This window comes from Cydia splendana, chromosome 8, assembly GCF_910591565.1.
Source record: "Cydia splendana chromosome 8, ilCydSple1.2, whole genome shotgun sequence".
In the NCBI taxonomy this organism is placed as follows: Eukaryota; Metazoa; Arthropoda; class Insecta; order Lepidoptera; family Tortricidae; genus Cydia; species Cydia splendana.
In genome coordinates, this window is record NC_085967.1 from 10,517,424 (window position 1) to 10,544,705 (window position 27,282).

General features: G+C 36.8%; 1 protein-coding gene across 5 annotated transcripts in view; it reads right to left on the reverse strand.

The window, feature by feature from the left end:
* LOC134792815 (RNA binding protein fox-1 homolog 3) overlaps positions 1 to 26,833 on the reverse strand; it is a 59,628-nt gene extending 32,795 nt beyond the window's left edge. For 2 of the 5 annotated variants that reach the window (XM_063764197.1, XM_063764195.1), the window contains exons 1-2: positions 26,528 to 26,833; positions 11,562 to 11,606 (exon numbers count right to left, since the gene is read on the reverse strand). In XM_063764197.1, the coding sequence (XP_063620267.1) occupies positions 11,562 to 11,606; positions 26,528 to 26,539 (57 nt within the window). In that variant the 5' untranslated portion in view covers positions 26,540 to 26,833. The remainder of the gene's footprint in view (positions 1 to 11,561; positions 11,607 to 26,527) is intronic. The other 3 variants (XM_063764196.1, XM_063764193.1, XM_063764198.1) reach the window with 2 other exon arrangements.
* Between the last annotated feature and the right edge of the window lie 449 nt (positions 26,834 to 27,282).

A 27,282-nucleotide genomic window follows, 5' to 3' on the forward strand; every position in this document is an offset into this window, starting at 1 on the left:
GTCTCTATAATGATAAAAATATCTACACGAATATTTAGAGTAATGCCCTGGATTTTTGGGGATCCACTCATCCAAGGGAAATTACTGTGGCCAGAAAGTTGTTAAAACCCCGCCCGTACCTAATAATCGCAGCCGAACATTTTATTCGTCCTAAGTAATAATGTAGTAATGAATTATTATTCTGGTTTAACTTGTCGCTTACGGAGTCAGGCACATAATATACAATTATATTTGTTCTAGCGTTAACATTTGTATTGTAACGTTTGCTCCATATGAACAGCCAGAGTAAGATAAAATGAGTTTTCCTGAGCGCCGCGCCGCGAGGCATGACGTTGTAATAAGTAGCAATAAATGGTTCAGAGGATGCGTAAAAAGAGTTCACCAATCAACGCCGGAGTTACGGGGTCTTGGAAGCCTTAAGCTCGCTATCACGCTACTGATAACTTGCCAGCTGCAACACAATAATTATGTTCTATATTTATTTACCCGACTGACACGGAGGGAAGGAGTGTAATGTGAACGTATATTTTCAATACACCAACTGGTAAAGGCTCTCTTGATTGTTCAATAACCGATAGCATAGTTGCATTTTATTCACATATAAGATATTTTTTTTATCAGTAGACTCTATTTTTTTATGACCGACATCTATTCTGTATATAGAGTCTGAGATTTTCTCAGTAATTTTATAGGGCCCAATTTTCAGCTCATCTAATTTCCTTCTATTTAGTTTGTTTCCATTTTCCACGTACACTAAGTCTCCTTCATTAAATTTATGATACTTTCGATTTTTGTCAAAAACTTTTTTATTATAGTTGTGCGATTTTAGAGTGTTTTCATAAGCTATCTCTTTATCTCTAATCAAGTCACTTTGCAGTTCTTGCTTAAGTTCGTTTGGCAAAATTCTATCATCTGTACCATTCATAAGGTAAGATGGGGAAAAACCAGTGACTGAATGTTTTGTTTCATTATATGTTTTTAGGCATTCTTGTGCTATTGTGGCCCAAGCTCGTTTTTCTCCTCTTTCATTTATTTTGCATCTTATCTTGTTTACTAATGTTTGATTTAATCTTTCATTTAATCCATTCGAGAAAGCTGTGTTTACTGCTGTAAATACTATGTTTATACCCTTGTTCTGTAAGAACGTCTTAAATTCTTTAGAATTAATTCCAGGGTATTGATCAGTAAGTATCATACCAATGTTGTTTGTTTCTGTTACATTGATGAGTAGTTTAACAAAATCATCTGCGCTTTGGGTTTTGGATGCTAGTATATACGCGTATCTAGTGAAGTGATCTACCAACAAATGCAGATATTTTTTTGTTGATCGCGAACCTCCAAATCCTCCAATTGTGTCTATTGACATTATTTCAAAAGGCTTCGTAGCCGGACCCAAATGAGACATAAGTCCAAATTTGTCTTGACCTCTTGATTTATTTTTAATACAAATTTCACATGTAGCACAAACATTTTTGATATTATTCGTTAAATTTTTCGCCGAATATAACGGACTAATAGTTTTCAGCATTTGTCCCACTCCAATGTGGCACAACTGTTCATGTATGTTTTTCAAAAGTGTTCTGCTAAACCTCTCTGATAGTAGTATTTTCTCTTTTGTCTTAATTTTTTTTAAATAAACGTTATGTTTCTTAATTAAATTATCCTTTTTATTCTGTATATCTTTATTTTGACTCTGATCTTTTAAAATATCTTCAAGTTTTATTAAATTAACAACTTTTAATTGTTCATCTGCATTTTCATCACATTCTAAAACTGGATTCCTGCTTAGGCAGTCTGCTTCCAAGTTCGTCTTTCCTGGCGCATATTTTATTTGAAAATCATATTGAGATAAATAGTATGTTAAATCTCCAAGTTCTTCATCTGTTCTTGATTTAAGATTCATATTTTCTAGGGGTTTGTGATCAGAGAAAACTGTGAATGTTTTTCCTATCAGCCAGTACTGCCAGTATCTTACAGCCTCCTTAATAGCTAGACATTCCAAGTATATAGCTTTTTTTTTCTTTTGAGCCACATTCAGTTTTTTAGAAAAATATGCAACTGGTTTTTCTTTACCATTAGGCTGTGTCTGTTTTAAAATAGCTCCAATACCTTCCAATGAAGCATCAGTATAAATATTTATTGGTAAATTTTGATCAAATATTTCCAGTACTGGTTGGGAGCATAGCAGGTTTTTTATTGTATCGAATGCTTTTTGACATTCTTCAGACCATACGAATTTTTGATTTTTTCTTAGTAAGTTATGTAACGGGTCTAATATAATTGCACTCCTTGGTATATATTCATGATAAAAGTTTATCTTTCCTAGAAATTGTCTAATATTTTTTTGAGTTTTTGGAACAGGAAAATTCTTTATAGATATTAAGTTATCTTTTATCGGTTGTATTGAGTTATTTTGGATTATGTGACCTAGATATTTGACTGAGTTTGATGCAAAAGTGCACTTCGTAAATTTCAATCTAAATCCTTCAGTCTTTATCGCTTCTAGCAATTGTGTCAGGTGATCAATATGCTCTGCGAATGTTTTAGAAAATATGAGTATATCATCTATATAATTAACAGCAAAAACAGTAAGTTTGTGTTTTCTTAATACATTGCTTAGTATCCTCTGAAAGATTGCAGGCGAGGTCTTTAACCCGAACGGCAAGACTGTCCACTGAAAATGTCCTTCCTGTGTCACAAAACCAGTTTTCTTCCTGTCTTCGATACGTAATGGAATAGACCAAAATGCAGAGTTTATATCTAAAGTAGAAAAGTAACTGCAATTCCTCGTTTTAATCATTAGGTCATCTATTAATGGAAATGGCTGAGCCTGAGGAACTACTATTTTGTTCAGATCCCTGAAGTCTATGCATAGCCTCGATTTTCTATTATCCTCTTTTTTAAATGCTAAAGTAACAGGAGCAGCAAATGGACTGTAAGATTCTTCTATTAGTTTATTGTCTAATAGTTTTGCTATCTGTTGTTCGATCTCTTTTTTATCTTCTTCAGTGCACCTATAGGGCCTCTTACTACAGTATTTGTCAACTAATAAATCTATCCTTGCTTCATATCCATTAACTGTGCCAATATCATACTTATGTTTAGCAAAAACTGACTTGTATTTATTAATTAAATTATTTATTTCATCTTTTTCTTCTCCATTTAAATGATCTATATTCATTTCAAAATCTTCTTCCTTTACATGTTCATTAAAGTTTATTTTGTATTCTGTTTCACTTTGAGTTTTATTATTTATTACTAAATCGGTAAGGATCTCTTCATTCTTAACATTTGTAGGATCTATGTCATTATTGTTTACTTCCTGTTTTTGGGATACATCTAAGTTTTCATCTTGTCTCAGTCTAAATAACTTTATCAGGTCTAATCCAATCACAAAGTCATCTTTGAAATTTTCTTCATCTAAAATATCTATATCTACATTATTTTCTAATTCGAAGATTTTTATTTTTAAGTTTGTCAAACCTTTTGTCTTGTTAACACCACTAATTGTAATTAAGTTTGCTTCGTTCAAACTGTTTCCTTTCCCTTTCAAATGTAAAAGCTTTGCGTTAATAAAAGAAACGTTTGAACCTGAGTCATAAAGTGCCTTCAATTCAAATTTATCATTTACTATAAGTTTGACGTGTATTAATGGTGTTATTACTCGTTTTTTTGATGCGTTTCATTTAATTCAGCTTCAATAACTGAATTGTTGACATGTCTCACAACATTCTTTATATTCTTATCCTCGTCTCTTGTTCTAAACCAGCATAAGTTTTCTGGGTGGTAACGTGGTCCTTTATTTAATTTTTCGCAAATTTTACATGCGTTATGGTCTTCATTTTTATTGTTAGTTTTGTAGCTTCCGACTCTTCTCTTAAACACGTAGCTTTTTCTATTTACCATGTGTTCCAGCTTGCTGACCTCATTAAATAAATCAACAGTATCATTTAATATCTCCCTGTCTATCTTATTTATTATGTATTCTGGCAAACCAGATGCAATTAAATCCACCAAAGTGCCGGCATCAATCGACCTTCTCATATCCAGTAATAATTTCTCTTTTTTAATAGCATAGTCGAGCAATGAACCGTCTTTATATTTAAATAACATTGCATTCGTAACTGGGTTCCATCCTTTATTTGCAAAAGACTCACAGAATTTCTTTTTCCATTCAGACCAATCCGCGTCCATTGTTAATTTTATGATCATGGAACTAAACCAATCTGCGCAACTCTTGTCCATGAATAGCCTCAATATCTCAACCTTCTTCTCGTCTGCAATTTGAAAACGCCCACATTCTCTCTCGAAAATGTCTATCCACTGAACAGCGTTTGAATTCTTAGTTGAAAATTTCTCAATAACAAACTTCTCCGCAATATTTTTCAAACTCTGTTGACGGTTTTCTTGTGTATTCTCTATTAATTTTTCCAATAATTTTCCTAAGGCATCCGTATCTTTTTGAGGTGCGGTGGTGGGTCGTTCTTGGTTTAATTCTTCTAAGTATCGATCTCCGAAATGTATGTTACCATCCTCGTCTATATAATTCTTCTTAATTTCTTCGGTCATTGTAATCCAGATTCTTCTTATCTGATATCTCTTAGTTAAACTATGTTTTACTTTACTGTAAGCAGCTGTTTTCATTAATTCTGCATGATGACCGACTGATTGTAGCTCTTCCGGAATAGCATAGATTTTGTTATCACTCGTAGTTATAGAGGTAACTGAGTAAATATTTGTTTTCCCATCACTTCCCGGCAATATCGTAAATTCAAAGCGAAGTTTCTCCATTTTCGATCAACTTAATAACAAAAATGTCGTTTTATAAGATATTTTTTTTATCAGTAGTATGATGGACAAATAATAATAATGCGTTGCTTTATCTGAAACGAAAGTTTTATTTACTATATGTTTTTTATCTTTATTACATTCGTAAGAGAATAACTAAAAGTAAACCTACATACCTGAAACGAAAGAAACGACATTTAATGTCTATTCGTCCATCGTATGTACACTAAATCACTATTTTATAAACTTATCTTAAATAAACGTTTTCTTTAATGCATTTCATATTTTTCAATGACATATATGTGACATTATCGACAGCCACGCATCCATAGAGTAGGCGGCGGCCAAATAGGAAGAATAATAAAGTATAAATACTTTTTACACACATATGAGGCAAAGTAGGTAATCAAATGCAAATTTGAGTTGTTTTCTTATGTTCGCTGGTTGAATTGACTTTTAAATAATGATTTTGAATGATAAATATTTTTTTATAATAAACATTAATTAGGATTTGGTTTGTTTTTGTTTCATGTCATACCTACAGTTAACATTTTCTTCGGGTTGGTGTGGTGAAAAATATTGTATTGAAACACAGTTAACTGGGGGGCAAATTTCGTGCTTTGAAACCCTCGCAACGCTAAAGATTCCATTTTTCGAACCACTCGCTACGCTTGTGGTTCAATTTTGGATTCTTTCGCTTGTTCGGGTATCAATATTAGCACGAGCGGTTAAACAACAACTTTGCTCCCTTGTAAAACAAATAACTATAAGTCTGTTTCCATGACGTGCCTTGCAGTCCAAACGGCTCAACTGATTTAACGTGTGCGGTATTGCTAGATCATACCAAGTAATCGATTTGTAAGCAGAAGCGACATTATTACCTTAGATGACGTCACGACGTTTTTTTTTTTCATTTATAGGATGACTGTAAACCGAAAATGCGGTCTACTAAGGCATTCTGGTAGTTGTTGAATGAGTAATTATATTACCAGTGGTTTTAAAAAAGCTGCGACGCAAAAGTAACAGCCCCCTAATCAAGTGGATGATCCATGAAAGCCGTGACCCAGCGCGAGCGCAGCCCACTTTAAACGGCTCCGAGCTTCGTAACAAAATATCGAATACATAACGTTTTCCGGGGAAATGCGATTCAGTTTCGGGTCGCGTTTCCGTTTATTGTTTAGGTGAGGTTCTATAACCTGTTACGGATTAATTTAACAAGAGATGGATAATTGCTGTATTTTTAATTATTTAATCTGATAAGTTCATTTTATGTGTACTTACTTATAATAAATTTTGTATTTATTGTTTGCACAAATCCACATGAAGTATTTTGTCATTTTGCAAGTTTTCGCTTGTCGGTTTTCAAGATTTAGATACGAACACCTATACAAAAACGATAACCTGTACTGTACTGTACTGTACTCGTATGTGTAATCAATGCTTCCATGAATGACCTGTTAAGTTTAATTAACTAAATGAACCCACTGTAGACGACTGTGCTAACATAATTATTTATTGTGGTTTTCCACAAGAAAAGTCAGTAGCGTGCGTCAAAATGATGGAATTAACGGGCAATGTTGATACATATTTGATGTTAACTTAACTAGCAAGACGTGCCTAAAGAGCACGGAGCACGGAGCACGAGAGCAGTATGTTAGAAAAAAATATTCCACTTTTTCTCCTGTACGGCATATGTCGATGTTTCAATCCCCTTGTTAACATGGTTGCTGCAACCTTATTAGTTGACTAGGCAGGAGTCGTTGAATTTCGTGCGCTCCATTTCTATTGCTTGTACCTATTTCAAAAATATCAATAAGACGTTTTCTACAGTTTTTCGAGTGACGTAATCGAGCACTCGAAATTCAAAAATCTGCCCCCAGCTACTACTATATTCGCGTGTAATCCTAAGAATAATTACAGTAAAGCAACAACATCTACCTAAATCTATCTAGCGAAATTCTCACGCAGATTTATATTTAACCACAAAAACGGGGTGCATCGTGAGTCAACATGCACTCGAGTCGCGGAAGCGATCTCATTGAAACTGCGCCCTGTAGCCCATTTTATGGGTCGCCGGCACCGTTAATTAACGCGATTTCTTTTCCCAGAGCTCACAGTTCCTTTGCATATGTACTACAAACTATGTACTACTATTTATACATACAGTAGGCTAATTGTGTGTATGGTTTAATTTAATTTATGGGATTACCTATAAATTATGAATCATTTCAACTTAGCTGGCATTGGTTCTTTAAAATAATATTTTATTACTACTCTACTACTAAGGCTAATTAAATAATTACATTGAAACGTATTAAGAATCTGCTAATCCGATTTAGGCGACATATCCGCGTGGCTACATTTCTGATCCCGCGCAGGATTAGCACTACTACACTAAATAACTATTCCACTAACTATAGGATCCCACGGTGACCGATGATTAGTAACCTCTGCGATTAGTCGCCTGAGTTGCGAACACGTAAATAAAAAGTCTTAGGTATATTTTCTCCCTGCTAACAATAAGTTGACAAGAGTTCGTTACGTTTGCGGTTCGGTTCAAATCAATTTTATAGAACTCGCCTTTACACTTTCTACCGATCGTTATAATAAGGAGTGCACCATCAGAGCTAGTTCATAAACACGCAATTAACATAAAATACTATTTTGAGAACAATGTAAGGCTGCCTGAAGGCTACTTTCGGTCGTACTTCGACGTAATTCACCAGAAGGCGAAGCGTTTAAAGTTAAAGAAAAAGGTCAAATGAGGCTGGAACCATTTAACGAATATTGCAATAAGGGAAAACAAAAGCCACAGAAGGTAGGTAATGCCATTAATTAAACTTAACTACTCAGCTAAGCGTTTCTCTTGTTGGAACGCAGAATTTCTCATGCGAATGGTCACGCTACATAGTAGGTAAGTATGTATGGAAAGTAACTAGCACTGTGTAGATGAATAGGACTACATGAGGACTACTAATACAATTTGCAAGATGATCCAAACGCAGTATTAAAGAGAAAGGGGATGTTCCTTTGGCCATTCTTCATACATTGCAGTTTACTTAGAAATGCTGGTGGAAGATGAAAAAGGTACGTTTCTGCCCCCAATACAGAATATTAAATGCGCCGCGTATAACTTTTGTAATAAGTCCCTCTTGTGCTTTGTGGAAAGGGCTTACGTGTATTGGTGCCTCAATTATGCATGAATAGGAAATAATATTACCTACCCCATCGGCTAGTACATTACGTCGATAGTAGATTATAACAGATAGGTATATAGGGATAAGTATATTTGATCGTTTATAATCGTTTTATCATTAAATTGCCTTCACATTAATGAATTAGACTAACTAAGCAAATACAACATTCGCCGGCAAAGAACGTGCTATTTTTTGGCGGCGTTCTTTTAATGCATATCGTGAGAGTATAACAAGTCTATTAATAAAGCGTCATTGAACGTACTCGTAAGTCGAAGATAGTGTACTGACTACGTGTCTTATGAAGCATTTTTCAAGGACCGATTTTTATATCTTTGAGCATAATACAGACAATCACAGGTCAAACAAAGGTATTTACGGATATCCAAATTCCGACAATAGGAATTCACGGTTGATCATATTTATACCGACAGTTAAGTTACGATATAATTAAAAACAGTGTTCTGGAATTGGATTATGCACTGCCAATGTACTCCTTTTAGGTGGCTAAATCAATTACGAAAGATTAATTTGTTTACGTGTCGGTCCTCGACATAATTAGGTTAAGACGTAAATTGAAGTTTGAAACGGGCATCGTACATCGTTGTCGGTTCTGGTCGGTAATCCCGGGTGACAGGCAGCGGCGCACGGCGGCCCTGGACCATCACCTACGGGAAATATTGATCTTATTTGAGCTTGATTAACTCAGACGTTGTCGACGAACTAATAATACCGAAACTCTGGCACGTGGCCAGGCGAGGCCTTAATGGTACTTCGATCCACGACAACTCTCAAAGGTGACGCGCTATATCGTTGATTTGTTTGATCTCACACTGATAAGTTATTCAGAGGCGGGTGAATTCCCCAGCTCCCCTAATAAAGCCCGGCCTGAACAAATGAACATCCCATCTACGCTGCCCAACGATTACCTATCCGTAGTAAATAAAGGTATGATGTTACGCTCTAAAAGGCTTTTATAAGATTAAAATAGCGCTAATTGTAAAAGCTTTCATTAAAATATATAACGCGAATAAATCCGTAACTTTTAACTACTGGAAGCTCATTATCCAGCCACCATCTGACGTTTTACAGGTTTAATAAGATTCATACTTATTTTTTATTCCTTAACTAAATATGAAAGAGATTTGCAAAATATATTAACTAAGTAATTGTTAAATTTATACCAATGATACTAAATAATATATAATCTGTAAGTATACCTACGCATAAAAAAACATTAATTTATGTTATAATTATATCAGACCCTCCTTTAGGTCAAGAAATGAAACCAGTGCCAATTGAGGGTTGATTAGTTTAAACCTACGTGGTGTCAAGGGACGAATTTGTTAAATTTTATTTTGTAAAATTATGCGCAGATCTGCAAAATTTGCCTCAGGTCGGAAGCTAAAACTGGATTCTTTTTTTTACAGAGCTTTGTTGCGGGTATTAAAAAGTTGATAAAGCACCCTCGGGCATAGCGACCGAAAATTCGTTGTAGGTTCATCGGGTTCATTTTAAAACGCACGTCCTATTATAATTTTATCGTTTTTGTAGATCAAGAGTTTCAAACTCGCATTCTTTTTAAAAAATTCATACGGCCCGATCAAGATATAATCAGAAAATGTATTTTTTATACTATACAGGGTGATCAATTCAAATGGGTCAGTATGGAGAAGTCAGAAACTATGAGAGATAGCGAAATCTGTTCTTAGGAACCATAGCTTCGATTTTAGATTTAATAATAATGGCATTATTTTTTTTTAAATTCTATCATACATAACCGGGATTCGAACCTGGTCAATATTCTTTATGTAATCGCGTGTAGTATTTGTTTGTATGGCAACTTTTAAACGATGCGTGATAGGTGGGGGGTACTCGACCAAATATCATAGAGGGCCCCGAGACAAAACAAACTACATAAAAAAAATTTCAAAATAGCCGACTTTTTTTTAATTTTTTCAAGTTGGTCCGAGCGCGCTGAGATTTGGCATGCGATGAGCCTGGGGGCCCAAGATTACCATATGAAAAAAAATTTTGGAAAAATCCAAAATGGTGGCGGACACGGGCAAAGTCAAATTTTCAAGTAGGTTAAGCGAGCCCGAAAGGCGAGCTTCAGGCCGGGAGGCCGAAGGCCGACCCCGGCGGAATGCCGAAGGTCCGGAGCCTCCACCCCGACTCCCAAAACGCGAAGCCGAAGACCGAGCTGCGTGAATGCGGTGCTTCCAAGCGTTCTACCAAGTCAACTGTCTTGATGAGCGAAGCCGGCGGGCCGAATGTCCGACGGCGAAGCGTCGAGGCTTGCGAAGGTCGAGCTCCGCGTAGGGCCGAAGGCCCGAAGCGTCATACGAGAGGGGGAAGTTGGAGCTTAAACACGACCCAACACTTTTCCTATAGGGAGTCGCGTTTTGGGAGTCGGGGTGGAGGCTTCGGGCCTTCGGCCCTCCACCGGGGTCGGCCTTCGGCCTCCCGGCCTGAAGCTCGCCCTTCGGGCTCGCTTAACCTACTTGGAAATTTGGTTTTGCCCGTGTCCGCCGCCATTTTGGATTTTTCCAAAAATTTTTTTGACATGGTAATCTTGGTCCCCCAGTCTCGCTGCATGCCAAATCTCAGCGCGCTCGGACCAACTTGAAAAAATTAAAAAGAAAGTAGACCATTTTGTTTTTTTTTAATATAGTTTGTTTTGTCTCGGGGCCCTCTATGATATTTGGTCGAGCACCCCCCACCTATCACGCATCGTTTAAAAGTTGCCATACAAACAAATACTACACGCGATTACATAAAGAATATTGACCAGGTTCGAATCCCGGTTATGTATGATAGATTAAAAAAAAAATTAATGCCATTATTATTAAATCTAAAATCGAAGCCATGGTTCCTAAGAACAGATTTCGCTATCTCTCATAGTTTCTGACTTCTCCATACTGACCCATTTGGATTGATCACCCTGTAGACAGAAAATACGTACTTACAATATAAAGTACCTAAACCGTATCGTATCGTGATATAATAGTTGGTATAGGATTGAAATTATTCATTCATCATACATATGACTATAACATTGGGTTAAAGATGCCATACCAATAAAATTGTTTAAAAGTTATTTTATAAAATTAAGCCAGTCGAGACATGAGAGCACTATAATTACAACTGGCAACTAAAACATCTAACTTTAAATGCTACTTTAGAAACATAATACAGAAAAGAAAAAGAAGAAGAAAAAAACTCATTTGAAAGTTATTAAAACAAAAGCAACGTAGATTATCACGTGCGAACAGTTTTCGGAGTAATTGACGCGCAGATCATGCTGATGAGAACACTTAATGAAGTTAACCGACGAGGCGATTAATGAACCTAAGAAACTATACAAACATGCCTTAAACACATAACAAGAATCCCAGATGATACAAAAGTGTGAATTGCAGTGTTTAAGAGTGCTAAACGATTTAAACATACATAGTCAATTACATTCGCAGGCACGTGACTGAGACTGCTGTAAGATGTCGGATTAATGAGTCTTATTTTAACGATTATACAATGCATTCACATGCTAAAGTGCCGAAAATATCAAATGGTAAATACCAGTAGGGTTGTGGTCCCCGTATCGATGACATTGCCGTTACTCACCTGAAAGCAAACATGTACCAGGTCAACTCTGTTTTCGGCGGTACTGGCTAGACCTTAACATAACACTGGTTTACGTAAAACGCGTTGGCTAATATAAACTAATCGTCTAACGTAAATACTCCCTGCGTACTACAATGTTAATCACACTAAAGCATTCGTGTTTTGTTGTGTCATTCGCATAATGTGATTGGACGGCGATACCGCAGTCGTCGAGCGTAGGAGAGATCTAGTTACTGTTATAATTCCGTATGAAACGATATTGGCAGTGAAATTGACATAACATATATGTTAAACACGATGCCCAGACAAATGATGCAGTTTCGGTAGTGTCTTGCATTACGCATTACGCGGGCACTAGTTATCGAGTCGGGTGGGCGAGGCGTCGCTGCCCGCAAACCGAGCAGTTCTGGCACGAGCCCAAATAATTTTCATACTCCTCTCGGGACCGGGATAAGTTGCCCTATTCACCTGAATCGGAATACATTTACATTCTACCGCGATCGTAATTTGCACCGTAACCGCCCTGTCCAATAACGAGGTTATTGGTATTGACGTCAAATCTTTTACGACAATTACTGTGCCTTCAGCGTTCAGATATCGGTCAAGGGTTTATATTCAATTCAAACTTACAATGGGAGTACATATGTATATTATCAATGCAATTTTTTTTTTCAAATTCAAATGAAAGGTTAACTAAAACTTATAAAAATTATGATGACTATATAACTTTTTATAATTTATTATATTTCTATAAGTGAGAACCTATAATTGGCTCTGTGATTCTATTGTAATTTCTGGATATATATAGCGCTGTTGGTTTTCCATGTACTAAAATAAAATAAAATAAAATAATCGCGCAAAGTGGAGAAAAGCAAGTAGAAAAGTGGACTCTGACAAAGGCCGGGATAACGCTAGGTAGAAGAAGATAACCACAATCAATATAACCTTATGCATGTTTATTGCTCATCCGATTAAAAGTTAATGGAGGTAAGCGCTCGCCAAATGAGCGATTATATGTACATCATAATGTATATTACTCGGGTCCGAAAATCATATTAAGAGGATTCTCTGGAACATGAAAACAAAAGCCACACTTTTACCGCCAAATATTGAGACGAGGGTTTGCAATTACGCTTGATGTTCTCGGGTCACAACTGCCACAGCAAAATAATTTTTATACTTAGAATATATATGTATATTTAATTCTAGCACTGAGTCACTGACAAACAAGATTGATCGCGATCGCGTAGCCCCGTAGGTACGTCACATTTGGCGCCCTATTTTTTCAAGCAATGATCTATAGACCATCAGAACCAAATCAAACTTTATCAAATTATTTAAAAAGCCGAAAAGACTTTTTCATCACACCAGCTGGTAAAGGCTCTCTTGATTGTTCAAAAACTGATAAGAAAGTTGCATTTTATCCATATGTGAGGCAAAGTAATCATTGATAGTATCAATACGACTCTAAATTTCTTATGTTTGTTGGTAAAATTGACATTGAAATGATGATTTTGAATATAAATATTTAATAACATTCATTAATTTTGAATCGATTTGCTTTGATTTTGTTTGATATTTTACAGATAGTATTTTCCTTGTGTTGGTGTGGTGAAAAATGTTGTGTTTCACTCGGTGGCATAATTTGTTTAACCCTCGTGCCTTAAAACCCTCGCAACGCTCAAGATTACATTTTTAGAATGCATGCTCGGTTAGCACGAGAGGTTAAACAACAACTTTGCTCCCTTGTAAAACAAATAACTATTACTAGGATCATATTCCATAGTGAACGCGTCAGACGAGCGCAATAAGTTATCAAAACTAGCTCCAATTACACGGGTACGGGCATCGCTCGCGGATTGAATGAAGTGAAACAATAATTATAGTAAGCGGCGCTCGTGGCGCTGCGCCCGCGCGCCGTACAAACTGGTATTTATTTACCACCAACTGAACTGGTTCGCCTTCAAATGCCAGATGCAATACATAGGTTTCATTACTAAATAATTTGACGGAATATATAATAAGTTTAGAAATTCGGCAAACCTCTGTTATTATCTCGCGAACACGTGAGTGACGTGAGCGTGTAACAGATAAATCTGCAGCTCACAAATTCACCTATAGGTAAACAGTGAGTGTGTAGGTCTCATGAGGATATGAATCAATCACGCTCCCGCATTGGAAACAAACAAAGTAATAATGAGTTAACTACCACATTAAGCATTCTTTAACTGCGTAATTAAATAACAAAACGATAACAAGTTATTAATGATTAACAAATAGTTTCTCATTAGGCGAGTAAATCAACAGAAGGGTTTCAAGTTTCCATATGACAGGATAAACAGAACATGGGAACAAAAGTTCATTCTAGGTCCATAAGCGTGGAAACATGGGAACGCTTCCTTTCACCGGTTTGCTTTGAAGCGGTCTGTGGGCGCAATCAGCGCACGCTAACAGCTCGCTGCAGGCACACGTGGAGTGCCGCCGCCGCGCGCCGCCGCGGCAGCCGCACCGAGGCGAACCGCGTTTGATTAATCGCTATAACCGCACATATCAATGACGACTAACCCGCATAAAACCGCACTTACATATTATCTGCATATATGTTATACTTAGCCGAGCCGTTTTTAATAAACAATACATTTTCATATTTAGTTGATGGTGTCACTTGTGATCTAAATTCTAAAGCATAAAACGCCTTTTAATCCTGTACGTTACCGTCATTACATTGAAAATGGTATCAAAATGGAAAACATACCAGTAAAATTCTTTAGACCCTTTCCCTGTCAGGAATGGTCTTTGCTCACTATTTTGAGAAGAAATAACCCACAATACACAGTAGACCTACAAACAGTAGATTAGTATTAGCCCAGCACAGCTGTCGGATGAGAATATTAATGCTCAGATAAAATTAATGTAATTAGAATAGGACAGATTAATAGGTAGGATACGACCTTCACATCTAGTTACATTACAGATACACGTGACGCAGAAAAGGTAAACAATAGAACGACCGGAAGGTCTTTAATTCCTGTACAATGCAATGTTATCCACTAGTATGACAGCATCTGGACTGCCTGCACATCGGCAAACCGAACGAGCCAATAGGTTTAATTGGGAGATAGAAAGTAGCAAAGTACACAAATAAAACCTAGTTAATTGTTTAGCTGACTCGATAGTCCGTGGTAACTAACGGGTGTCCCAAAAATAATTCAAGGATTGAATAAAATATAAAAAATATTTATTACATATATGATTTGAAATATCAAAATATGAAATACCGCATCGAGTTAATGGCCTCCGCGGCTCCAATGACAGTCACTCACTCCTCTTATGAAAAAATACGGTTCTATGATGATGGCTTCAGCCCAAAATCCGAGCGAAATAGTGACACGTTGGGAATGCATTTGTTTTGAAAATCGCAAGTGGGTTTTATGAGCCCGAAACGCAGCAGTTTTAACAATTAGGTAACCAAGAGCTGTAAAGGTGAAAATAAGCATCGTCTGTATGAATGATTTTGTTCTATAAACTACCTGTTATTGGCACTAGCCAATTCATTTTAATTTGACTTCTATTGTGCTCACTTTTAGGGTTCCGTACCCAAAGGGTAAAAACGGGACCCTATTAAGTACTAAGACTCTACTGTCCGTCTGTCTGTCTGTCCGTATGTCTATCAGGTTGTATCTTTATGAACCGTGATAGCTTAGACAGTTCAAATTTTCACAGACGATATATTTCTGTTGCCGCTATAACAACAAATACTAAAAAGAACGGAACCCTCGGTGGGAGAGTCCGACTCGCACTTATCCGGTTTTTTATCAAACCTAAACTGTCAGCTGTCAAACAGTTTGGTTTTTGTTATTGCCGACACTTCACCGCACAAATGGTGCCTAGGTAATCTAAAATTTGCACGATTTTAGGACATCCTTTAACAACTGCGCTCACATGAACTATCCAATAGTGCAGTTGTAGGGGTGCAATGTGGTAGTTGGCAGGTGAATCGAGTGGCTCGAATATCACGTAAACAGGCCTTTTTGTGCTCGAGCTCGAGTTGAGAACAGATAAAGCTTAGTGCCAACTTCAGTCTACGGTCTGTAAGCTATTCAATTCGGGGTTCACTTGTAACAGAAAACGTGGTTGATATTTACCGAGAAGATTGAAAAGTTAAAAAATAAGGACAGCGATGCGATAGAATTATATCAGGCGAAGTTATAGCGACGCCCCGAGGGTTTTGGGCGTGACACCGTCTGACCTATAGCCAATTTTAGATAGCTAAAAGTTAAAAATGGAAACTCATAGCATCAACATAAAGCAAGCTTTTGTTGCTTATTTAGCAGCAACATGATGATCATAATAAGGAAATTATCGATTGCGTTCTATCCGCGCAAGTTGCGGAAATTGATCTTCTTGGATAGAAAGAGGGCCGGATCGGGTCTATTCTGCATGAAGTACAAAGACGTGGGACAAGTTGCCAGAGTAATAAATCTCTCATTTAAGTCGTATTGGCATTGGGCAACGTCACGTACACGCAGTCGGATTGCCGACATTCCTCGCATCCAACACGATATCTGCGACTGTTCTTGGACTGCGGCCAATTTGTGTCCAAAACAGATTTTTGTAAAGATTATCAAGCATGTGGAATGGATCTTACTCACCATGAACGTACATTTATAAATTAATTGATAGTCGCGGTTCAGTGACCGCTCGAGTTAACAAGTGTTGCTACTTTTGCTGTGCCGTTGGTGTTTTAAAAGTAGTTTTAAGCGAATATGACATTCAATTTGCAGACGCCCCTTCAGATAATGAACAGTGCCGCAAAAACAAGTAACTGAACGGTTAGTGAGATGAATTGAACACGATTTTGAAAATAATAGTATTTAAGCGTTAACAATCAAGGGTTAACCTTTAGGTCGCGAGATAAACCACGCTGCCAATACCGTTAACTACGCATTTACTGCGTAATAAGCACGTGATTTCACAGCATGGAAATCACAGGTTTTGTTTCACGATTTTGTAGTAGGTACCACTCATAAAAATAAAACCCTTGGCTAAGAAACTTCCATTAAATAATTGATTTATAGCGCAACTTTAACATAGTTTTACTCGTATAGTTGCTAAGGTTTCCTTTTTTTATATGTAGTACTGTTACAACCCAATATTTTGTTGTAATAGGATTTACAGTCAGAACTGACACGGTTGTCATACCGAACACAACTCTAACCTAAAGGCATCCATTTTATGACAGACGTTCTGGCATTTTGTATAATACAGATATTTTTGATGACTGACTGTATTGTCGTGTCAACGGTACAACAAGAGTTAACTCCTATAGACTAAACCTGCCCTGCTGGCCTGATAATAAGATCTTGACTTACCACAATGGATTCTACACGTATAAATAAAACGATCGCTCGAACATTAAACGCGTGTTAGTTAGTTATTTAGCACCCGGCGCTACATGTACGAATGTCTTGTGTTATTACATAAATTGCTTTACATACATAAGTTGTAATGAGTATTAAGTCCTTAGAAAACATAATTAAGATTTCAGATTCCGAAAGCCGCTACACGGTATTTAATCACCTTCTCAGACGATTGATTAATGAATGTCCATGAACGTGCGCAATGCGAGACAAATGAACGCTTACTTGTGCCGGAGACACGCGGCTAGTCAAACTCCCGGAAAATGGGTGGCGCCCGCCTTTCAACAAATCAACACTCGTCATGTGCTTTATAAAAATACGGAGCCATTTCGACAATACGTAGTAGCTTATAAACCAGGGATTGAAAATGGTGCTTCTAACCTAATTAATTATGAAAAAGAAGAAGAAGAAATTCATTTATTTTAACGCCACAACATAGTACATGACAAAAAGAAAGGGATGCAGACATAAAAGAAATTTGGACGCTAAAATAGGATCCCCACTCAGCATGATGCCGCGGCAAACCGATTAAACACTCTACTTTCCATTGCGTTTAGCTAAAAGAATCGTTAACTTACACATTTATAGAACCAGAAGTATTAAACATGGTAAAAGTAAAACCCAGGTGGAAATTCGACATATCTTACGCTCGAAATGCAGTGTATGTAATTAATAACGAATTCTAACTAGGTGTAAATACGAATATGAGGAAATGACCTGAGCCTACCCACCCATGTGCGAATATTTCCAGCTGAAATCAGTTACAAATAGACTCGTTAGCGAACGTCGCTTCGGTCACTTTAATGGGTAGAAATTTAAATTGTGCCGTAAAATGCATGCGTTAACTGAAAGTGTAATTTACTGTATTCAAGCGAGTGAAACTCGGTATTCTAGAATGAATAATTACACTTGCTGTGCAGCCGGTTGCCGACTGAGCTCGGGGTAGTAAATAAACCGGGGCACATCCCGAACATAATACAGAAGGGTAAATAAAATCGTGGACTGTAATTACTCGCTGCTCTCTTCGTAAAATTTGATTTAGTAAACGATATGTCGAGGCATAGAGGTTTGTTGTCCTAACTTGTGTTAGATAGGAGGTTTCTAATGACCTTTATTATCTAATCTCGTAAGTGACAGTGTTGGACTTAAATATTGACGATATTCGTATGTTTAGATAAACATAATCACTGGCGGGAGCGCTGTAACGTTCCCCAGTCATGAGTGTCACGACCCTTTGTATGAAATATGATAATTATAAAGTTTTCAACTTCTCATCGAGATCTTTTTGTTTTATTATTCCGAAATTCTTACACATTCATATCCGGTTTCTCAGTAACTCTACCCGTATACTTCATAAAGCGTTTTCTTGATAACATCAGGGATCCGTTCCATGAAAGCTTATAAGTTATAAGGTTGTCTAACGCGACCGAACACCGAGGTAAGTGGCAAGCCAAACAGGGATTGTGATACCATTTCTCTTACCCCAGGCAAAACAAACTTTGTTTCGCATCACGTTTTAAAAAGGTTACTTATATCGTTGTTTGTCAGTTGTCGATAAGGACGATTCCTACTTTGCTATTTATGGCAGTAAGTTAGTTAGTTATAACAACACGCAATAAGTAAGCAACAGTTCGTTAAACAACTACACTACGTCTTATTTTGCGACATTACTTTGATAAGACTTCTTTTGTTTTAAGAGTGAAACATTAAAATCACTTACATTTCATTTTGACACAAGGCTCTCTAAGCCGCTTACAGCTACTTACTTTTGACTTATTTTTACATCGGCAAAATAGCGGAAATTTAATTTACTTAAGTATTAATCATATGGACTTTTTTAGTATTATATTTATTAGACATGATACATAATATAATTTCAATTGTAAGTAATTATAATTAATGTTCCGAATCATACAGTACATCAACAGTTATCCGATTGAATACCTACCCCGTTCCCGTTACCTACTGTGCCATAGAGTTGTTTTTAGGTGTAGGTATATACATAACATACATAATACATCAATAAGTAGGATATAGCCCGCTGATTTACAGAGATCACCACATTAGGATATGATACATTTTATTTTTTAACAGATGTTAAACAGCTGTCACAGTAACGTGAGAAAATGTTATTTAAGTTGGATTTTTATACTATTACGCAATCGTATATCGTACGTAATCGAAAAATGCTTTTTTCAGTGGTCCATTTCTAGGCTCTGGGAATCTCCCAGATTTATTTTAAATGATGTAGGTAATCTATCCCAAATGTAAATGTAATAGTAACTCTGTCTTTCTGACTTATCTTTATACGATTAAACTACACACTTCAGAGATTACGTAAATTAAAATTATAGACGAAATTTTAAGGCCACTTTACTATTTAGAATGCACCAACTTGAAGCAAACTTAGCACCCATGTATCTCTTTATGATCTCGTTAATATATTATACCGCCTAACCTCCATTAAATCTCGATGAACTTCCTTAACTGTGTCTCCTGGTAGGTTCTGTTAAGCAAAAGCAAATTTAGGCCTGACTTTTACCGCGGCACCGTCCCCTTAATAAGCGTGTGTTTAACGAAATACGAGTATAATTTGGGTCGATTCATCTTGATGTCCTTCATCCCGGCAAATTCACGAGAGAAATAAGAGCCAGGCTAACGAAAGCTAAAGCAAGTAAACTAAATTAGGCGGCAACACCATACGTGTATCTTATTATACATGGGGTGTTTTCTAATTGGACGTACATATTTCATGAATAAAGGATGTATAATATGTACTTAAGTGAGTTTGCAACAAATTAGCCGCTAACTACTAGGGTTTATAAATATTATGTTGTTTTGTTTCTAATGGCGTTATGATTCATAAACGTCTGCCAAATTTAAGATGCCGTTGGTAATCGTTTGTCTCTATCCGTCATTTTGACATTTGTGTTTGTCAGAATGAGACAAAATCTGACAGAGGTTTGCCGAGTTTTATAATTAAGGAGGTAAGCTTTTAGGTAAATTTAACGCAATGTTTATTTTTAAGTTGACTTCACCATTTAAACCGTAGGCAGGACATGACAAGCAAAATCTCATTATATCCCGAAAACAGTGAAAACACGTGTTCTTTAGAAACAAATTAGTTGCAAATTAACTGTAGTAGGTAATTATCTACATCCTTCAATGAATACATCCAATTTGGAAACACTCTGTATGAATATTAATATAAATTTTGACTAAGTGTGAGTGAATAATTAAATCTCCTCGGTTTAGCTTCCGTTAGCAAATCAAGGATTGTTAGGCTGCCGAAATATAATATTTTCAGACTCGCCTTATCGCTTATAAAAGCGCGCTAGCTAAATCCTGTCGGCGTAATAAACGTATACCTAACGTAACGAACTCCCTTTCATACTTATAATCATAGGAGGATTATAGTAACGTGATAGGATTAATACTTAGTATTCATCACTGCGACTGCTTCCGCGAGATGCCGACATTTTTCAAATATGTAATATACGTTACCTACTTATCATATGTCTTATTTGGCGAAATATGTGTGAAGCAGTTTCATGAGATAAATATTTGTCTGATTGATGACAGCCATTATATACAATATATTAACCGTATAATTTTAAATTTTACATGTAATTTGGATAATACGAATCACCACCTAAAAAAATTGGATAATTTTTTGGAATATGATTTTTTGGAAATGGAATTAATGGAATTGCAATTTGAATTGTTAATGGAATTAACAAGCAAATAGGAATCACATGTAGATATATGTAACACTGCGCCGAAGGTAGGTAGTAGGAAGTTAGAAAAGCAACAAAAGGGTGAACAAGATAAGTCGATTTTCCGCTCTCCCGCGGTTACTCCAAAATGAGCGAAATAAGTAACTCATTAACAGCTTCAACAAGGATGGCTGTGTTACTTAACAACATTTAAATTAATTTGTAACTTTCACGAGGCGTGTACAATGGAGACCGCCATTAAAAGCGGTAGGGACCCAGCCAGCGAATTAGAGGGGAACCTGGCCTGGAGGCTTTGCGGCCAACAGGAATTTGTACATGTTGCCAACTGAGTTCCTCGCATGTTCCGTATGAGACAGATTAGATTCTTTGAAATTAAATCTGAAGAAACGAATGTGTATCTATTGCTGTTTTAAATAAGATACGGAATGAAATAAACAGAATGTTAATTTCCGTTATCCCTAAACAATATGCAAAAAGCAAGTCGTCAACCGCGGAAAATGTTCAATTTACTAACAATTTGTACCTATACATATTTGGTAAGATATCTGAGTAAGGCCAATTTACAAAGGATATTCTAATGAACTGATTTCACAGATTTTAATCGGGCTTTGGAGCCTATATTATGTACACGTAGCGTCCGAGAATATAAATATAATGCTATCACTACAATAGGTATAAAAAAAAGAGAAGACGACGAGTAACCGGACAAAATTATCTTGGGCTTAAAGAGGGCAACTCGATTTAACCTTACTCAACTAGGTTTAACGTTTACCCTCACATAATATTGTCTTCACTGCACCTAACACGGATTATTATGTCTAACGATAAAGCGACCATACGAATGGAGGAGAGACATGTACCTATTTTATCGGTTTTACTAAAATCCTTCCAAACCGAGGAGGCAGGAGTCGAAAAGAATGTCGCAATTTCTCTCACCGAGATTTTCTGAAGCACGTTTTAGCAATAACAATTTTATGAAATACTTTTCTCTATGCTATCTGCGGAACACCTACAATACCTACATATGTTTATATTAAGAGTAACATTGATATAGGTAGTTAATATCCCTAGAATATTGATTGACACGTGTAGGAACGAAGTGTTACTTCACGTCAGTTACACACGAAATACAGGATCATTATAGCTACAAAGGCGGCGGGCGTTAACAGACGAGCTAGACTAAAAAATAGGTCCCTAGTCAATTTTGGACCTTAATTAGATCTCTAGTCTGTTTAAACCGGAGGTAGGTAGTTTTTACTGGACGCAATATTGTATACATATACCTTCGGGAAATAAGGCGCATGAGGTAACAAATACATATGAAATTATGAACAAGATTTTAAATATATCACATAAAATCACGTCTGTTTTGGTTTATTCTGCAAATTAGGCAGATCACGACCAAACATTTCGTTGCAACTGCGAATGTTTTACTTCAGTCGTCAAAGTAAATCCCAATCGTAACAAAGGTTCTTTTGAACGAAAAAATCACGCCGCGCGATATTTTCTGTTGACGTTATTTAAAAAAAACATTCAATTGCCTACCATAACAAGATCCAATCAATACACGAATAATCTACTCGTACGTAGCTACATAGAACAATTTTCCAGGAACACTGTAGTTGCGCGATGGAATACAGGAGATTTGTTGAACTGTAATTGAATGCCGGCCGACTCAGTTCGCAATCACAATAGGTCACGAGCACTCGATAATTGCCCGATTTGACATCTGTCTACTGAACGGCCATGTAAGGAAATAACTACGCGCCGTGACACATGTTAAATCTTGCAATATACATGGTTATACGGTAGTTGACGGTAGTAAACAAGCCTTAAGTACCTAAATACTAGTTGCACTAATCGGGTGTTCGTCTTTGATATGTAATAGGTAGATACTACCGTAAGATGCATGTAAAGGAGTTTACAGCAAGATCCCATAAGTCTTATGGGATCTTGCTGTTAACTCCTTTACATGCATCTTACGGTAGTATCTAACTGAGACGTCTGAGACTACTGAGAGGATGCACTTGTTGGATATGATTGACAAGCACATACATTTACTCCATCCAGTTTGAAAATAAATATTCCCACTTGTTCCCGATATAGTTGCCACCTTGATCGGGTAGGGCGGGAGCAAATGGTAATACGTAGGTACCTTTTTCTCAATTTATCACATCTTGTAAAGCATTGAACGCATCATTATGTTTCTAAAAACCCTCATTAACATTTTTATTGTTTGTGGACATTGTCCGCTGTAGCTATGTACAGTCGACGTCAAAGATATGTTTACACTTTTTGCCTTATTACAAAAGAGTAAGGTGCAAAAGTGTAAACATATTTTTGACGTCGACTGTACCAAGCCCTGAGTAATAATAATACTGTCTTACGTAGTGTCCGTGAACTTGTTAGATTAAGCAAGCCGATGGGATTCAGATGCCATGGGCATCTTGGCATTGAGATGAGAATGAATAAATACAAGACTAATAGCCCGTTTTGAGCCGTAGGTATGGTTTGCGAAGATTACAGATCTGCAGTCAAAAATTACCGTGTATTATTATTTTCTTTATGTCAAATCCCGGTCACCTAGCTATGCAAATTAGAAATACAAATACCTACTCTAGCTATCCCACAGATTAAGTATACATACACGTATAGGCCTATCGAATTAGGTTAGCTTCAACGATCCCGGCAAACCTTTCTGTAATTCTGTATCATCTGTTATTTACCTGCGTTAACCTTTACAGGTGAGAATGAACTCCAGGTAAGTGAACATTTCTTTTGTTATAAATAAGTTACCTACTTCGTGCATGCACATTCAATGCCAAACGGATCCTTTGCATCGCAAGCAGGTAGGCACACATTTCAAAATGGTGGATCGTCCGTGAACTCGAAAGATGTTGTAAATATTTTTATCCTTATTAGCGGCATCTCCCCGCCGGCCGCGCGCGTTCACCTTGAGGCTTTGAACGGGTTCCAGTAATCTGCCCTTACGACTCCGCCCGAAATTTAAACAAAGGAAGAAAAACATGCTGCTATTTATTTTAGCAACAGGGCAACTTCGAACGCAGGTAGAATTGGTAGAAACGGGAGCGGTTTTGCATAATCTTGCGTAGGCTGACAAGACGAGCAAGCTACCCAATTTAATTCCGCATGCTTATTTAGGTGCTTAGGTACCTATTGTTATTACCAAGTTTGCTGGGCAAAGTTAGTAATTAATGCAAGTTTAATAACTATTCAGGCGAGAGCTCGTTTACATGTTTCGTATGCTATCTTATGTTAATAATGTTTAACTTAAGGCTGACTTCCCTTACAATACAAGCCATTTTACAGATTCTGTTAATTTGTGGTTTTCGTTTAGTAATTTAGTTCCTATACTACACAAAATTAAGGAGAAGATAGCCGAATACGGAGATAACGTGATTTACACTGGCGTTCAAAATTGCATGATCTATCCATGCAATTTTGAACGCCAGTGTACCTAATTATAAGTGAAGGTGGTATGCAGATTATTTTGATCTTGCATAACTTGCATAAGATACCGAAGATAACTTTTTTGAAGTAGATAGGTAAATATGAAACCAACCACATAACCCAACCCCCCAAAATCGAAGGTAGCTTGCATCCTGTTTCGCGAGTTCCTGTAATAGGACTGTATATAATTAGGTGGACAGGTATATAATGTAGGTTTTAACGCCATGCTTACGAGTATATTAGGATAGAAGCAGAGATTAACCATTGGTTGACCGATTTTAATAGGCCGGTGAGCCTCACGCTACTGAGCGATGCGTGTCGTAATTTTTAATTAGGTATAAGGGATAGGGTTCCTAACGAAACCCCCAGTGTAACTGATAGGCAGGGCTGCCAGATTGTAGAATTGGATACGAAATTCGTATAATCAATTTTTTTTTTCGTATATATTACGTATAGTATAGTTGGTCAATCGGTATGATTGGATACGAAAAAAAAACACCGATGTCAAACTACTGACAATGGTTCAAAAAACAGTGTACCAATACTGTTATACAATTTAATGGAACGGCAAATACTTAAAGTCAAGTCAACGTGGGCTAGAACCGATCCGATAAAATCCAAGTTCGCAATGATAGGTCTAGAACTCTAGACTATTTAACCATCATATCACTAATAAATAGCGCTAACTACACTACCCACAGTTTTTTCCGAGTAAATGTGAATATAGTGGTAAGTATAATTAGCTGGTCAGACCATACGTAGTTTCCTGTATTTCACTAAAAGCCTAACTGGGTATACCTATTGTTAGAGATACCTACTGTACCCAGGTACCTATATTACGAAATTAAGGTGCAATTCCCATCGATAAATCGCTACTCGCCTTCGCGAGATTGAGGCATAGGTATGTCTTTTTTCCCATGATTGAATACAAGCTTCTTTAAGTTCTTTATAAGACTAACTCAGGAGTTAGTAGGTCAGACATAGGCATAATTACTTAATTACTTATTGGCTATTTTGAACCTTGTCACAACAACCTCATAAAGTTAGCTCTAACGATTCCATGATGATTGTGGTACAGTTTGAAATGGCGCCAAATCCAATTTACATTGGTTAGTTATACTAAAATCGGCAGTTCCTATCAATCGGTGAAATAGGTTATCTACCTATAACAACATGGACTATTAAAATAGGCAGAGTTACTATAGGTACCTATAACAGATTCGCAGATATGTTATACTCAGGGTCACCCAGCTTTACCGGGGCAATGACAACAGACCAATTTATTGTAAAGTTCAAGTCAACAGTAGCACATAATGTAGGTACGTACTAGGTACCTAAGTACCTACCTATCATTGATATATAATGAAGGTACCTACCATAATTTGAAAAGGCGATAGAAAATGGTAACATTCAATCAATCTTCCGCGTGTTTTATTCCATTTTTATATAAAAAATGTCTCCATTTTCTGTTCTAATAAATCAAATTGGCGCCCATCATTCACCCTAAGTGAAAATCGGTATTTATCGACATTCCATTTACCGGCATTGCCGACAGATGTGATATCGCGTAACATTATTGTAAGTTAGGTAGATAGCAAAATAAAACTGTATAAAATATAGATATTATCTGTATTCTCGTGACAATGTGGTTAATTATGGTTTTAGTTTATCCTTCTGAAAATTAGCGCTTACAGAATGAGTTGACAATTGCATTGACTTGATATTTCCTGAAGTTATTAAAAATAAACAACATGACCAAATGAGTAATATTATTCTTATTATGCTAATTACAATACCTATACCGGACACCCACATTATTACAGATTATAATATTATTAAAATATTACATTTAAATTTCATTAATATTCAAGAGACACAACAAACGTCCAGTGGTAGCACCTTAGAGCAAGCTAAAGTTACTCATTCATTCATGCCACAACACATTTTAAGAGGCGCCCTCGGTAGATTGATAATTCCTGTCATGTACATGATTTAATTGAATCAAACCTTCATGGTCTTGAGGTAGCATGTATCCATCTCAAAGTAATCATAAAATAGACAAATATAAAGCAGGTATCATCTACAGATCACAATGTTAAAGAACCGGAGGGCAAGATTGTAATATGTAAAGGACGTTGTATAAACAAAACGCATCTGACAATAACGACATGCGCCGTACTATTGTGCGCCAATATATCCTATCACGACTTCAGATGACTTGAGATAATAATAACTGGCAATGTAACCTCGCTTGTACGATTTCGTTAGATAAAATACATCGATGTATACTCACAGGATAGTACATCCCCTGCGGCGGCAAAAAAAAGGCCCCTGATCCCCACAGCTTGCCGTTTGTATTTGCTTTGTGTTGCACAAAAATACACTCCACGTACGCCTCCGAGATGGGCGTCGACTTCACAGCACAAACTCTTATAAATTCGAAGCAGTCATGAGTATTTTATGATAATTGCTACGATTATTCCTAAAAATAATCTGGTTTGTTCAACTTTTTAGGTTATTTAGAAACAGCGCAGAATAACGCGCTGAACACTGTCGCGGTTGGTGTCGATGTGCTGTGACTGTGCGTTAAATGCAACAACGGCGTGGCTCGCCTCACTCACACAGATGCCACGAGACGCGACAGCTGCTCGAACGCGCGGAGTGCGAACGAGACAGCCCAAGATATTTCGGCTTCGGGCTATTAGAACGAGATAGCGTATTTGTCGTACTCCTTGACGTTAGCATTGGACGGTTGGACAGATTACGAATTTCTCGCGCTCATGTTGCTTTTTTGAACTTTGCAATGGCGTTTTATAATCAATCATTCTTAAAAGTTTGTTGGTAGATATCATATGAGGCGAAAGTTGTTAACAATTTGTTTAGTTAGTTTAACCTTTAAAAGAAAGGAATTATCTATAGCCAGGTTTTTGGCATACACGGCATACACCTGTAGTAGGTCTATAGTATTGTTTAATAACTAATAACGATGAAATATATAGAATTATTATTATTTCTCAACTTTATTGCCCCTATTAATTGCCTAAGTTC